This window comes from Egretta garzetta, unplaced genomic scaffold (assembly GCF_000687185.1).
Source record: "Egretta garzetta isolate BGI_Z169 unplaced genomic scaffold, ASM68718v1 scaffold51, whole genome shotgun sequence".
Lineage (NCBI taxonomy): Eukaryota > Metazoa > Chordata > Aves > Pelecaniformes > Ardeidae > Egretta > Egretta garzetta.
Window position 1 is genome coordinate 4,208,978 of NW_009258549.1, and position 15,162 is coordinate 4,224,139.

Sequence of the window (15,162 nt, forward strand, 5' to 3'; positions counted from 1 at the left end):
TACATTTCTGCTTAAAAAAAAAAAAAATCCCCATCCAACCAATAGTGTCAAGATTCTAACAAGTATTAACTGTAGTGTTAAGCAGTTACTTCTTAAGGTCCTTCTTTGGAAAAAGAGGAAGGAGGATATCAAAGACTGTAAATTGTCTTGAAATTTGAGGGATGGCTTACAGTTCAGTCACAGAAAGTGTTCTCTTTGGCTATGCTTATGAAGTGGAAAACAAACCACTCAATGAATGGTTTCAGAGTCTTTCCAAAATCAAAACTTCCTAGGTTGACCAAGAATACAGGAAGAATACAAAGATTCTTTTACCGTTTTTATCAGCTTTTGTTTCTAGCAACCTGTATGTATTGCATACTTCATGTAGTATAGTGATGCTTTACTGAAAAAGTATCAAATAGGGAAAACGAAAAGCTGACTGGCAGGTACGTAAGTGTACCAGAACTAACAGACAGTGGTGAGACAGGCCCCATTGCACCAGAATTTTTACGCTCCCTTTCAGCTTTAGATTTTGTCAGCTAACATTATGCTTGTACTTCTTTTGTATGAAGATTGTTTGAAAATGAGAAGCTTCTGAACTATATTACTTGCAGATAGAGTTGTATTTAGTTGTTCTTTCTGTTACTGAAATATATTCTTTTGGTAAGTGGAGAGACTGACTTGGCTAGTGTGGCTTAATAGACAGAATACGCTTCCAAATGCAATGTCTGCTCTTGAAGCTATGTCTGAGAGCAGTGTTTTGTAATCCAGTTCAAGGAATTAATAGCTTCTATTCAGGAGGAGCCTTAATTGTGATTGACTTTTAAGACGGATAGAAATTGGGTTGAAATACAGAGTCTTTCTTCATTTAAATAATGTATAAACCATAAACGTGCCTGCAGGTGAAAAGCAGCTCACCCCATCTAGAGGTGCTAGTGTTTAAAGATAAAGCTTTAATTTATGATACCATACTGCATGCATTAAGAGTCGCTTTTCATTTAACATCTGAACAGAGAAATCGCATTTGAACGGTTCTGGTTTGTATATATTTAGAGCTGTATTTTTCTCCTGCAGGGTTACCAGCTACAAGACTTGGTACCTTCTTGGAGAACAGAGTCAATGATTTCCTCAGACGACAGAATCACCCTGAGGCAGGAGAGGTTACAGTTAGGGTGGTACACGCATCCGACAAAACTGTTGAAGTAAAACCAGGAATGAAAGCAAGGTATGTTCTTTCTATTTCTAATTTTGCTTGCTTTGGGGGGAGGTAGAAGCTATTTTAATTTACTTACACGCTACTGTTTCAAAAAAATAGACTGTGTATTCAAAACCTCACCACTGACCAGCTCTTGACAAACAGATGTTGCGGCAGCATATTAATTAGTTGTGATGAGTGTCATCTTTTTCATAGTAAAAAGTGGATGCCTTGTATTTTGAGTAGTCTGTAAGCATTTAACTTTAAAATTGCACTAAAATTACACTTACAGTAGCCTTCATCATTGTTGCCTTTACCTAGTGACATATTCTCTCGTGAATATATTTGGTATTCCTCTTTACTCTCTGTAATCTGCAGGTTTGTAGACAGCGGAGAGATGGCAGAGTCTTTCCCTTATCGAACAAAAGCGCTTTTTGCCTTTGAAGAGATTGATGGTGTAGACTTGTGCTTCTTTGGGATGCATGTACAGGAGTATGGCTCAGACTGTCCTCCACCCAATCAAAGGTGAGGAGCCGCATGAACACTTATTTTGTTTTGGTACTGTCTCAGTTGGATGAACCTTCTGAAGTTCTGTATAGAGCTTCGGTCTTGCAGATGGAAGAGACTCGGGGCTGTTAGCTTCTAGAACAAAAAAGCTCCCGTAAGGAATATGTCAGCGTTGCTTCTTACTGGGGACACTGGCTGGCAGACAGTGCTGCCTTAAGGATCAATTGTCAGTATTCTCAAGGAAGGGACTGAGTAGTTTTAGAGAGGTGAGGCTGGGATATCAAAAGAAAGCTGCTTCTAGAGGTAAACTAGGATCAGAGGCTTTGAAGATTGCTGTTGTATTGGATGCTTCAAATGTACAAAATAACATGAATAAACTTACAGAACTACTTAGAAATCTCTGCTTCTCATCATGCCTTTGGTTTTTGGTTTGGTTTTTTTTTTTTTAGGCGAGTGTATATATCTTACCTTGACAGTGTTCACTTCTTCCGCCCTAAATGCTTGAGGACTGCTGTCTATCATGAAATACTAATTGGATATCTAGAATATGTCAAGAAACTAGGGTAAGTCTTTTTTAACATTTCCTTCTATGCAGCATTTGTGCTAGGTAGTTCTTACTGCAAATGAAATGACTATATCCTATTGTGCAGACTATGGTGCCTAAATATCAACCAGCGATAGAATAACTTGGCAGGAACTGTGGAGAGCTGAAAAGGAGAAAAGACTAAAAGGGATTGCAGGCTTTTCAGGAGAGGCTCATGCTTTTCAGATATTTTTAGGTTTCCAAACTTACATAAAACTTCCTTAAGTCTTAAGTAGAAAAAAGTGAGCCTCTTTATCTGGACCATAAAATTTTGCTGGGCTTGTTGATAGTGTAGTCAGCTCTTTCCTTTGGGCTGGCAAGTTCTTAAGTGTGTTTGTAAGGAGAAAGGTAAGTGTGTTCTGTCTGTACTGATGAACTCTGTAACATGTCTGGCCACTAAGAAATCTGTTCTAGAACAAGTAGTGAAATTGTGAGAAACTGCTGAGTCAGAAGAGAAAGGAAAGTATACTTGGGACAGCACAGGAGAGAACACAGAACAACTGAAGAAACGAGGGAGGTGGAAATTAAATGACCATGACTACTGAAGTAAAAAAGGCAGTGAAGTAAACATCAGTCTATTGTCAAAGGTATCTGGTGTAGCTTGGCAGAGAGTTACTCATGAAGAAATTGTTAGGGACTATGTTTAGAGTAGTTGCATGAGAAAAATTAGGGGAGTCAGAACGGAGGTGGGTGGTTCTGTCTTCGGTGCCTCAGTGAGATGGTATTATTCCTTAGTACTTCAAAGGCATACGTTAGACTTCATTCTGCTTTTTTTATTGTGTATTTTCTAACCTGTGAGTCTGTAAAATTGCTGCATAGAGCTCAGGCCTCAGTTTCACTTAACGCTGTTTTCTGTGCTAATGGATAACATCAGGTTCTCATATTGGGAAAACAATATTGGTCACGCAGTATCATCTCTCCCTTCTTGGGCAGAAGGAATGACAACTGGCTGCAGTTCGCAGGGTTTGGGTAGGGTTCTACAAAGCTGTTTCTCAACACGGCAAGAATGGTTATTTCTCTTTAACTTGAGATCTGATTATTCCTCCTACTGGAGTTTTTTTCAAAAATTAATAGAAAAGAACTGAGGATAAAGAAGTGATCTTTGTGGTATTATATTCTCTGCAGCTGCTACTATTTGGATGTCATCTCTCTTCATAGTACTTGGATTGCAAACCCAATAGCATAGGTTGACAGTGACTGTTTATTCCCAGATACAGTTGTGAAACCTTTTAAAACCGATCCTCAAAGTTAAAAAAACAGAGGATGTACAGTAGAAAAGTGAATTGTGTGTTTAAGTAAATATGGTTTCAAAATGTTGGTAGATAATAAATGACCACAGTGTCTCAAGGAAAAAGAATTCTGGCTTACTACTGAAATACCTCGTCTCCATCTTTCTCTTATTGGTTAATTGGGAGGTGGCAATTGCAGGTCTGTATCAGGCTTTGATTTTTATTTAGACTGGAAAGCATGCACATTATATATAAACTACTCCACGTATAGTGCCGAATTTGAAAAAATCGGTGAAAAGGTGGTAATGCTATCACGTGAATGAAGCTGGGATGAACACTAGAATTAAAATCTTGGAGAACTGTAATTATTGTCCATCTGGTAACACCAGCCAACTTTGTGGTGGCTCCATCTCGTGGCAGAGAGGGAGAGCAAGCTCTAGTGTTGATCGTCAGAGCCCACATGTACTTTTTTTTGTCTAATGATGCTAGGTATACTACTGGACATATCTGGGCATGCCCACCTAGCGAAGGAGATGACTACATCTTCCACTGCCATCCTCCTGACCAAAAGATACCCAAACCCAAACGACTGCAAGAGTGGTACAAAAAGATGCTGGACAAATCTGTGTCGGAGCGCATTGTCCATGATTACAAGGTTTGTTAAGTGCATGTTTGTATTGTGGGGGGTGTGGTGTTGACCGGTCTTGTCATGGTTTCTTCCTTGCTTTATGCATTGTGCCTGCCTCTTGGAGTTTACTGTGTTAGTTTTAAGTGAATTGAGCACTAAAAGTCAAGAGGCTAAAATATATCCTCTTTGAAGCGTGTAGCTTCTGAAATCATTCTAGCAAGAGATTTGAAATGATTCCTTAGAACAAACTGAATTCTTGAGGATTGCTATAAAAGAGCAAATTTCATTTTATTAATAAAAATAAAATACAAGGAATGCTGTAAAAGAAAATATATGGAATCTTTAATCTTCCTGTGTTAAATAAAATTGCAGGGTTAGGCTGCTGATGCAGTTAGAAGTATGTAAAATCTTTGGAATTATCAGGACTTCAGCTAGTGTTGACAATATAGTGATTATATTGTCCTGTTTGGTAAGTACGCATAGAATCATAGAATGTTTTGGGTTGGAAGGGACCCCTAGAGGTCATCTAGTCCAACCCCCCTGCAGTGAGCAGCATATTGAAGTCTAGCACGTGGTAATGATCTATTTCTTCAGAGTGGGAATATTTGAAACTTACTTGATGAACTGTACGTGATGCAGTGTTAAATCTGCACTTAGAATGTGACCTCATAAACTAAATCAAAATATTAAGCTCTCCTTTGTTTGGTCTGCTGGTGCCTTTTTTTTTTTTTTTTTTAAATCACTTACTGAAAAGGTTGCCTCTACTTAAGTGACTTCTAATAGTGGTAATCAAGTGTTTTTCTCTTTTTCAGGATATATTTAAGCAGGCAACAGAAGATCGTCTAACAAGTGCAAAAGAGCTACCTTACTTCGAAGGGGATTTCTGGCCTAACGTTCTAGAGGAGAGCATTAAGGAACTAGAGCAAGAGGAAGAAGAACGGAAGAGAGAAGAAAACACTAGTAATGAAAGCACGGATGTAAGAATGCTTCTGCTGTTTCATGATCTAATATAAAAGTTGTGATTACATATAGCTAATTTAAAAAAAACAACAAGGGGGCTTAGGCACTTTGGTTAACCGGCTTTTTTACCTTTCTAGCTTCACTCTAATACAAATTTCAATTTTACATTCTACAAATGAGAGCTGTTAAAACATCACTAAGCTACATTTGTATGAGCAGTGGCTGTTCATATGGCTCTAAACCTAACTAATTACCAAAGTCAATTAGATTGAAACAGCTGCTAGTTGAACATTTTGCTGGCGAAATCCAGTTATTATCAAAAGTTCATGCTGCAACCTCAGCCTGACTTGGAAGCTTTTTCCTTCAGCTTTAGCTTTTGGACAGTGGCTGACTCTTTTCTTTCCAACTTGGATGTTATAATACCAATCTTAGCAGAACAGTCTGAGAAAGTTAACAGTGTGATTTAATAGTTTACTCAGTATAGCTTTTTTTAGTAGAGGATCTGAAGCACAAAATACTGCTGAACTGTTGTTGGGCTACTTAAACTAGAGAAATTTCTTGCTGGAATCTTGTGCAATTTTTTTGGAGAACATGCAATAACTCTGCTTTCACATTCTACAAAGAACAAAAAATGGTATGCCTCTTAACAATAAATTTGAAAATTAACAGATGCTGGATTTATGCATCTGCCCATCCTTGGATCTTCTGAGCTTTTATGGAAGCAGGGCTGAATCTAGGATGAAGTTAGTTTTGCTCACACAGTAGCACTTGTTCGTTAACTGTTTCAACACTGCTGCTTCGTCACCTTATTAGGTATTAGATTTCTGTTGGGGTTTAGAATTAACCTGTTTCCTAAAAGACCTTTGGATCAAAAAAGTTAGGTTTAACACAACTAGAATTTGTGGTTCTGCTGTGCTGCTCTTTGCAATACCTCCTTTCAAGGACTTTGAATAAACTAAGTGCAAGAGTGACCTGGGAATGAGGCAACTTGATATCAAATCTGCATTAACTAACATCTTGAGGGTTATTATTTAAAGATTTGTCTTGCATTTGGCATAGCTGTAAGGTCCCATCTCTCTAATATACCAGAAACCAGTCATGAGGAATCTGACCTAGCTCTGCATGTGAGGTTGGTCAACACTTAGTTGATCCTCCACAGTAGTTTGGCCCCAAAATCCTGTGGTGGGGGAAGCTTGCAGCATATTACTATTTAACCTTTATTATTAAAAATAATTTCAAGTGTTTATTAACTTCATGTTTCACTTCTTGAAAATGAGGCAATAATAAACTGCACGCTCAAATGATGTGATAGTAGTTCATGTTCACTGGAAACTTCCATCTTGACAAGGTTATTTTAAGCTTAGGAAAAATGCTTATTTGGGTAAGAATTGCTTTGATCCTTGATCATTACAGGCTGTAGCGTTTTGAGGGGCCCTCTGAGAAGCACAGAGAGGAATAAACTGTTCATTGCTAATTGATATAATTTAAATTAAGCAGACACATTTTTGTTCGACTGTTGCAGGATATGACAAGAGGAGGGTGCATGCTAGAAATTGCACTACTAATGCCTTTTAGACTCAGAAGAACAGCTTCACACCAAAACCAGTTCAATGCAGTCTATTAAATAAGTCTGTCGGAGCTGTAATAAACTATCTAGGTGGATTAAGTCTCTCTTACCTCTGGTCAGTGCAATATCAGTTGTACTTGACAGTTGTTTTTAGTTTTGAATTGCATTGAGAAGCCATTTGCTGAACCCCTTTGTGAGTATCCAAGGAGTTCTTCGGTGTTCAACTACAGCAGACAAACAGGTTTCAGTAAATAACGTTTCCCTTGCACCTCCTGAGAATGTATGCTTTTAATATTTTTAGAACTATGTACTGCTGATCTTGATATCTTCTGCAGTGATTCTAATGGAATTAATTTAATGTTTCAGGGGACCCTGGTAAGTGTCTTCGGAGTAAATTATTGTGAAGTGTGTTTTGTCCTGCAGTTACAGAAGATGTGAAAGTAATAAAATGCTGCTGTGGTGTGACTTGGCTGACATAAAATGCCTTTAAAATTAATAGGTGAGCAAAGGAGACAGCAAAAATGCCAAAAAGAAGAACAATAAGAAGACAAGTAAGAACAAGAGTAGCTTGAGTCGTGGCAATAAGAAAAAGCCTGGCATGCCCAACGTGTCCAATGACCTCTCCCAAAAGCTGTATGCCACTATGGAGAAGCACAAGGAGGTAAGAGTTGATAGAATGAGAAATACGTGCTTTACTTAAGTAGAGAGGTGTACAAAGCTCTGATACTTCAGAGCTCTGCCCTGTAAATTACACAGGCTTGGCTGAAGAATGGAGTGGCACACCAGACAAGTACCAGCAAGCCTGGCCACTCTTTGTTGCGAGGGCAGTGGGGATAAATGCAACTGTGCTCATACAGAACTTCCTGACAGTCTAAATTGTCACAACAGTTCTACTGTTACTGTTCAATCCCGTGTTCCTTACCTGATGCTTCTGAAGAAGGTGAACCTGCAGGGCACCCGGAGGTTTGAAATTTCCCAGCCCTTACAAGCACAGCGCCCTTGGCGGCACATCATTCAGGTGTTAGTTGGTCCTGGAATTGTACACTCTGTGTAATGAAGTTTGGCAGCCAAAACATCTTGGTAAGTTCTGGATTAAGTATTTCTACTTTTCAGGTCTTCTTTGTCATCCGTCTCATTGCTGGCCCTGCAGCCAACTCCCTGCCCCCCATTGTTGAGCCTGACCCACTCATTCCGTGTGACCTGATGGATGGGCGTGACGCTTTCCTGACCCTTGCTAGAGACAAGCACCTGGAGTTCTCCTCACTACGAAGGGCTCAGTGGTCAACTATGTGCATGCTGGTGGAACTGCATACCCAGAGCCAAGACCGCTTTGTTTACACCTGCAACGAGTGCAAGCATCATGTGGAGACCAGATGGCACTGCACTGTTTGTGAGGTATGTTCGGTGGAGTTTTCCCTCCTTGTGTCCCTCTATCTCTGTGCCCCAAATGCTCTTTACCTGAACTAATTTCTCAGTATTAACTAATGGAAAAAGATCTGTGCAGCTCATCCCCTGGCAGTTCAGAAAGAAAGGAGAGGAAATGTTTTCTGTTACAAGCGATTCTACTATCTGCTTCTTGGTGTGATTTTTGTCATCCATTTCAAGCTGTGGAGAACTGATGTAGAATTGTATTTCCTGTAGTTCATTTAAAGTGCTGCTGCTTAAGCAGTTGGGAACTGTACTGATTGCTTGGAGCTGTAATGGTCAGATCAGCTGATTTTTTTTTTTTTTTTTTTTTTTTCTGAAGAGCAATGCATCCTTTCTTCTTCCAGAGTCAGAAGTGTTGTGCTGTAGCATTTCTGTAAATAGGGCTTTCCCTTGGTTTACTGGCGTAGAGGTTTTGCTGTGCTAGAAGTCAAATTCCTATACTTGGGCGACTCTTCCACTACCCTGTTGTCTCTCTGTAGAATGCTGCAAACAGCATTTTTGTCTTAAGAAGTGTTTGCAATACCGGTGTGTTTGAAGATCAAGTCCAATGCTGAGCCCTCCACAAGCTGGACTAACCTTGAATTTGGCTTGTAACTTAATTTTTTAGCCTGTTGGAAGTAAATGACTGTCTTGGATTCAGTTCTGAAAAGCTCTGATTAAAATTTGATGCTCCCATTTCCTCATATATACCAGAAAATAAATTCTCGATTTCCTGTGGATTACTGAATCCCGAGGACTTGGATCAATTATTGACCCCAAACTCTTGTGCTGTTGCTTTCACAGAATGTAAATTCTACTCAGTTCTTCTGCCCAGTGCACTGCTGTTTAACTTCCCTGAAAACTGAAAATGCAGCTTTCCTTCTTCTTTTTTGAAAATTGGTACCTCTCCTGCCACTCCTGCCCTCTTCTTCTGAAGCAGCAGCAGATGGGCAGCTGTTTGTTCCTTGCCTTTTTCTTCTTCTTTCCTATTGTGAAAGACAAGGATTTTTCTAGCCCAGCTGAATGATGTGTGACTTGCTAGCTCAGAGCAAACTTGTTTTTCAAGCTATATGTATTTGTGTAGATTTCAGACACCCTTGTGCCCACACACTTTCCCTGGCTGTAGTTTGGATTTATTCCTTCTCTAGTTCCTCAGTGTGGTGTGAAAGATCGAATTTTTCCCTAGAGCAACAATTTGCCTGGAACATACTGGGAATAACTTGTTGAGGTGGCGTGACATTATTTATGGTATGGAGTTTCAGGAGCACTGATAACTTCTCCTTCGTTGTCTTTCCAGGATTATGACCTGTGCATCACCTGCTATAACACTAAAAACCATGACCACAAGATGGAAAAATTAGGCCTTGGTCTAGATGATGAGAGCAACAACCAGCAGACTGCAACCACCCAGAGCCCGGGTGATTCCCGCCGCCTGAGCATTCAGCGCTGTATCCAGTCTCTGGTCCACGCCTGCCAGTGTCGTAATGCCAACTGCTCACTGCCGTCCTGTCAGAAGATGAAACGGGTTGTCCAACACACCAAAGGCTGCAAACGCAAAACGAACGGAGGGTGCCCCATCTGCAAGCAACTCATTGCTCTCTGCTGCTACCATGCAAAGCACTGCCAGGAGAACAAGTGCCCGGTGCCCTTCTGCCTCAACATTAAACACAAGCTCCGTCAACAGCAACTTCAGCACCGCCTGCAACAGGCGCAGATGCTCCGAAGGAGGATGGCGAGTATGCAGCGGACCGGTGTGGTAGGCCAGCAGCAAGGATTACCCTCGCCGACACCAGCCACCCCAACAACTCCGACAGGCCAGCAGCCCCCAACACCACAGACCCCACAGCCGCAACCTCCGCCCCAGCCTGCCTCGCAGCCTCAACCTGCGCCTCCCAACAGCATGCCGCCCTACACCATGCCAAGAACTCAGCCCCCCAGCGCTGTGTCCCAGGGCAAGGCAGGTGGCCAGGTGACTCCTCCAACTCCACCCCAGCCGCCTCAGCCACCAGTTCAGGGTCCTCCTCCAGCAGCGGTGGAAATGGCCATGCAGATCCAGCGGGCAGCAGAGACCCAGCGTCAGATGGCACAGGTTCAGATCTTCCAACGGCCGATTCAGCACCAGATGCCCCAGATGCCGCCTATGGGGATGAACCCTCCACAGATAGGCAGAGGTCCTGGTGGTCACATCGATCAAGGAATGGGGCCGGCCGGAATCCAGCAGCAGCCGCCATGGGTGCAGGGGGGCCTGCCCCAAGCTCAGCTGCAGCCCGGAATGCAGAGGCCATCCATGATGTCAGTAGCCCAGCCGGGTCAGCCGATTAATATGGCACCCCAGCCAGGCATGGGCCAGGTACCTGGCGCTGCTCAGCCCAAACAACCACCTCTGCCCCAGGCAGCCTTACAAAACCTACTGCGGACTCTCAGGTCTCCCAGCTCACCCATGCAGCAGCAGCAGGTGCTTAACATCCTTCACTCCAATCCCCAGCTGCTGGCCGCTTTCATCAAGCAGCGGGCTGCCAAGTACGCAGGGTCCCAGAACCCCCAGGGGATGACGGGTCAGCCTGGCATGCCCCAGGGTCAGCCGGGCCTCCAGCCGCAGCAGGCCATGCAAGGGCAGCAAGGAGGGGTGCACCCCAACCCGGCCATGCAGAGCATGAACCCCATGCAAGCGGGCGTGCAGAGGCCCAGCATGCCCCAGCAGCAGCCGCAGCAGCAGCCGCAGCAGACCATGGCTGGGATGAATCCTCAGGCGCAGCAGATGAATATGAATCACTCGGGGATGGCTCCCCAGTTCCGAGACCTCCTGATGAGACGGCACCAGATGATGGAGCAGCAGCGCCACCAGCAGCAACAGCAGCAGCAGCGAATGCAGCATCACATGCAGCAGATGCAGCAAGGAAACATGGGACAAATAAGCCAGCTCCCACAGGCGATGAGTGCAGAGACAGGAGCCAGTTTGCAGCAGGCTTTCCAGCAGAGGCTACTTCAGCAGCAGATGGGGTCCCCAGCTCAGCCCAATCCTATGAGCCCCCAACAGCACATGCTCCCCAATCAGGCCCAGTCCCCGCACCTACAGGGCCAGCAGCTCCCTTCATCGCTCACCAATCAAGTGCGTTCTCCGCAGCCTGTACCCTCACCGCGGCCCCAGTCCCAGCCCCCCCACTCCAGCCCATCCCCCCGGATGCAACCTCAGCCTTCTCCACACCACGTCTCCCCGCAGACCAGCTCCCCACATCCAGGACTGGTAGCTGCCCAGGCAAACCCCATGGATCAAGGGCACTTTGCCAGCCCGGACCAGAGTGCAATGCTTTCCCAGCTTGCTAGCAATCCCGGCATGGCAGGCCTCCATGGTACAAGCGCCACGGAACTGGGGCTCAGCTCCGAGAACTCGGACTTGAATTCAAACCTTCCACAGAGTACACTAGACATACACTAGACACATTGTAGCATTTTGGGAGCAAAAAAAAAAAAAGTTAAAAAAAAAGAAAAAACTTATTTTCTCAAGACTTTTTGTACTGAAGACAAATTTTTTTGAATCTTTCTTAGATAAAACAACATTTTTCCCTGGAACACACCTGAACTCTGCAGCAGTAGTTTGTGGTTTTAAAAACAAACCAACGAACCTGAGGGACAGTAGAGTACAAAGAATATATTTTTGTTATGGCTGGAATCATAACCAGTCCTTTTTCTTGGGTTTTTTTTGTTTTTCCTTGTGTGCGTTGGGGAGGTTGGGGGAAGAGGGTGGTCTTTTGGCTGTTCACCAAAGGATGCCCTACTCATGCCTCCCAATAGGTTTTATTTTTTTTTTTAAATTAATGAAAATATGTAATATTGATAGTTATTATTTACTGAGGCAGATGGTAAACATTTTCCCTATTCTGGTTTTTCTTCATGTCACTGCAAAAAAACCATGACAAAAGCAAAGCAAATCAAACCGCCACAGGAGAACCTTTTCCTAAAACCGGAGGACAAAAGGGGTTAATGTTGCTTTAAAAATACATTACATATATAAATATATATATATAAAAATAAATACCAATCTTTTCCTCTTTGGTTGGAAATATGTCAATTCTTTGAAAAATGTAAAAATATTAAATAACTCAGTCCCCTCCCGAAGTCTACTTTTGTCCTCCAAGAATTTTCTATACAAGAGTCGGAGCTTAAAAAAAAACTTCAAGTATTAAAATAATTTGTACATGTAGAGAGAAGACGACATTTTTGCAAATACACAGGGGCAGCTGCCAAATGGATGTAGTATATATATTGTGGTTTCTGTTTTCTTGAAAGAATTTTTTTCGTTATTTTTACATCTAACAAAGGAAAAAAGAATAAAAAAGAGGGTAAGAAACAATTCCAAGGGGATGATTTTAACCTGAGAAAAAGTCCCTGGGGTTTCTTCTTTACGCTTGCTTTCTCGCTCCCGTGCCCCTTTCCCCACCCTCTTCCACTTTCTGTAAAACTTGAAAATAGAAAGCAAAAAACCCTCAAATGTTGTAAATCATGCAATTAAAGTTGATTACTTATAAATATGAACTTTCGATCACTGTATAGACTGTTAAAAATTGATTTCTTATTACCTATTGTTAAATAAACTGTGTGAGACAGACAGCCTGTTTTTAACGCTTCCCTTCTCTCCCACATGTGTTGCTTGTTCTTAAAATGGTGGGGGCAGCAGAGTATGTGCTGCCTCGCTCAGATGTTTGCTATTTAGATGTCAGAGAGCTATTTAATGTATATGACTGTTTTAAAATGCAAATCTCTAATAAGGGACGTGGAGTAATAATTAGTCTTCTACATGGACACTTTTGGTACAACTCTGCATTCGCGTTTGTTCCCGGCATGTATCTTACCAAAGAAACGAGGTCTGACCTCGGCAGTTGTGCCAGTCGGCTGCACCCCGCCCTGCTCAGGCAGCCTGGGAGCAGCTGATTTTCAAAGGACCTATTTTGCATTTTGAAATGAGAACTATTGTTTGGATATGTGATATTAAAAGATCCTATTTCACTTGGAATATATTGTACACCTTTTGGCACCGGAGTGTGAGCATGAGGTAAGCTTGTGTGGGTGTCCCGTAGGCGCTGCACCGCAACGGCGCGTGGGTGCCCCGCCACCCCATGTTGCATCTGGTGATCTGCCAGACGTGGGGGTCGGTTACCATATATTATATATATTTGGGGGATTTCCTGAACAGAAATGCTTCAACTGTGGAGCACGTGTGTAGTAAACCTAGTTGTGCGCTGCCCGTAGCTGCATGCAGGTGGAGTTCATCCCCTCGTGTAAGAATGCGTTGAGTGTTGCGCGCTGGCTGGGCGCCAGGTATGCGGCTGGTCCATCAAGGGCTTCCCAAAATACAGCCTTACTCTGTGTGTGCGTCTACAGTGCTGGCTGCCTGGGGAATAACTTGTACCAGGGCATTACACACCTGGAAGACCCAGATGTGACCAGAGCACAGCATCTGCATAATGCCAGCTGTGTTGTGAGCATCAGCGCATCCACAAATCCCAGGCAAACAACAACGTGAGCAAGCTGCTGTCAGGAAGCTGCTGGTGGAAGATGATGGAGGGGGGAACCTGGACAGAGGGGGAGCCTCAGCCAGGTGCCAAACAAGAGAAGTGGTGTGTTGCGATGTGGACGGATGTTCAGGGCTGTTAGAATGGGAGTAAAATGCTTGGTATTTGGGTATCAGCATAAACAGGGTAATGGATTTTGTCTAAAAGAAGGTGTCTTTGATAGCGAGAAGCTGCCTGCAAGATGGTGGAAAGTCCCTGGGAGGCTTAAGGAAAGCAGGCCTGTGCATTGGCGTTCTCCCTTAGGTGATCCTTGTACCAAGGGCACCGAGCCTGCGTTACCTCGGCTGCTTCCGCAGGGATTGCTGCTGACCTGCTCTAAAGGAGAGCAGAAACCAAGCCACACGCTGAATGCCAGGGCAGCAGACTGGGATGGCTTAGGTCTGCGTTCCCCATGCTGATCATGGCAACCTTTCCTTTCCCCCCCCCCCGCCCCCCCCAAGCAAAGCCTAGTTCTACTTTCAGCCTTGGAGCTTCTCAGCCTGGAGTATAAATAAAATTCCTCCTGACCACCTACGGGCTAGCAAAGCGTACCCAGCTTTCTGACGTGTGTGCTTTCTGTGCATCCCCACTTACAGGCAGGAATGAAGGCTGATGTGCTATGTTAGCACAAAAAATCTGGTTTGAATTTGTTCCGGCCTGCATGGGAGCATCTTGGTCCACGTTGGAGTGGGGAAGCCTTGAGACCTCACAGAGCAGCTTTGATTCAAAGAGCTACAGCTCTTCCAACTTTGAATGCCAATGTAGCGACGTGCTTAAAAGATGTCATGAGGCATTTTATGTGACAGGACAGCTGCTCTGTCCCTTGCCATAGGTGCTGTCCCTGAGCCAAGCTGAAACGTTTTATCGGTGTGGATGATGGAGGATTCTTGAATTTGCGTGGGGTTTCTTTCCCTTGCATCCCTCTGCCTCCACTTTCCCCGATTCTACTGGAGAACAGAAACCCACCAGTTGGGGAACTACTGTGGGTGACTGGGGAAGCAGCAGGACCTTAGGTTGGCAGCAAAATTAGGACGTCATCTGTACCACTGCAGTGTGCTCTTGCCAATCAGTTGGATCCAAGTTAGAGTAGGTTGTTTCACTTCTTGGGCCAGCACCAAGAACTTGCACATGTTTTAGCAGCCCAACCAAAGATTTACTCTCCAGTTACAACGCTGCTAATGCTTATAGTCAAATAGTATGTGGTTCAGTGATGTAAACTTTCTAATGTCTGCCTCTTCCAGTGACTGAAGTTGCAGGTGGGGAGAGCTCACAGTCACATGGAGGACTATAATCATGGTTTCTCCCTCTGTCTTGGGGTCGTCCGTTTGTGAAAAATACTCCCTACCTTGCTCTTCCCTTGTTTGTTGTTCTACGTTACATAAAAATTTACTGTTTATGGAGTGGTTTACATATGTTGCATGCTTGTTCTGTGTTACCCCTAAAACTGGTTTTACCCAGCTCCCAGTAACTCCACTGACTTGGCCACCAGTGAATTGCTTGTAGCCCTGGGCCTACAGCATCGTACTGTGACTGTATGTGTCTGCACTGCTTCCCCCCA

The 15,162-nt window shown here is 43.6% G+C and overlaps 1 protein-coding gene across 1 annotated transcript in view; it reads left to right on the top strand.

The window, feature by feature from the left end:
* EP300 (E1A binding protein p300) overlaps positions 1-12,663 on the top strand; it is a 63,305-nt gene extending 50,642 nt beyond the window's left edge. The window contains 8 exon segments of the mRNA XM_009647864.2: positions 1,054-1,204; positions 1,553-1,699; positions 2,131-2,244; positions 3,983-4,148; positions 4,934-5,098; positions 7,148-7,309; positions 7,762-8,043; positions 9,353-12,663. Of these exon segments, the coding sequence (XP_009646159.2) occupies positions 1,054-1,204; positions 1,553-1,699; positions 2,131-2,244; positions 3,983-4,148; positions 4,934-5,098; positions 7,148-7,309; positions 7,762-8,043; positions 9,353-11,491 (3,326 nt within the window). The 3' untranslated portion in view covers positions 11,492-12,663.
* The last annotated feature ends 2,499 nt before the right edge of the window (positions 12,664-15,162 follow it).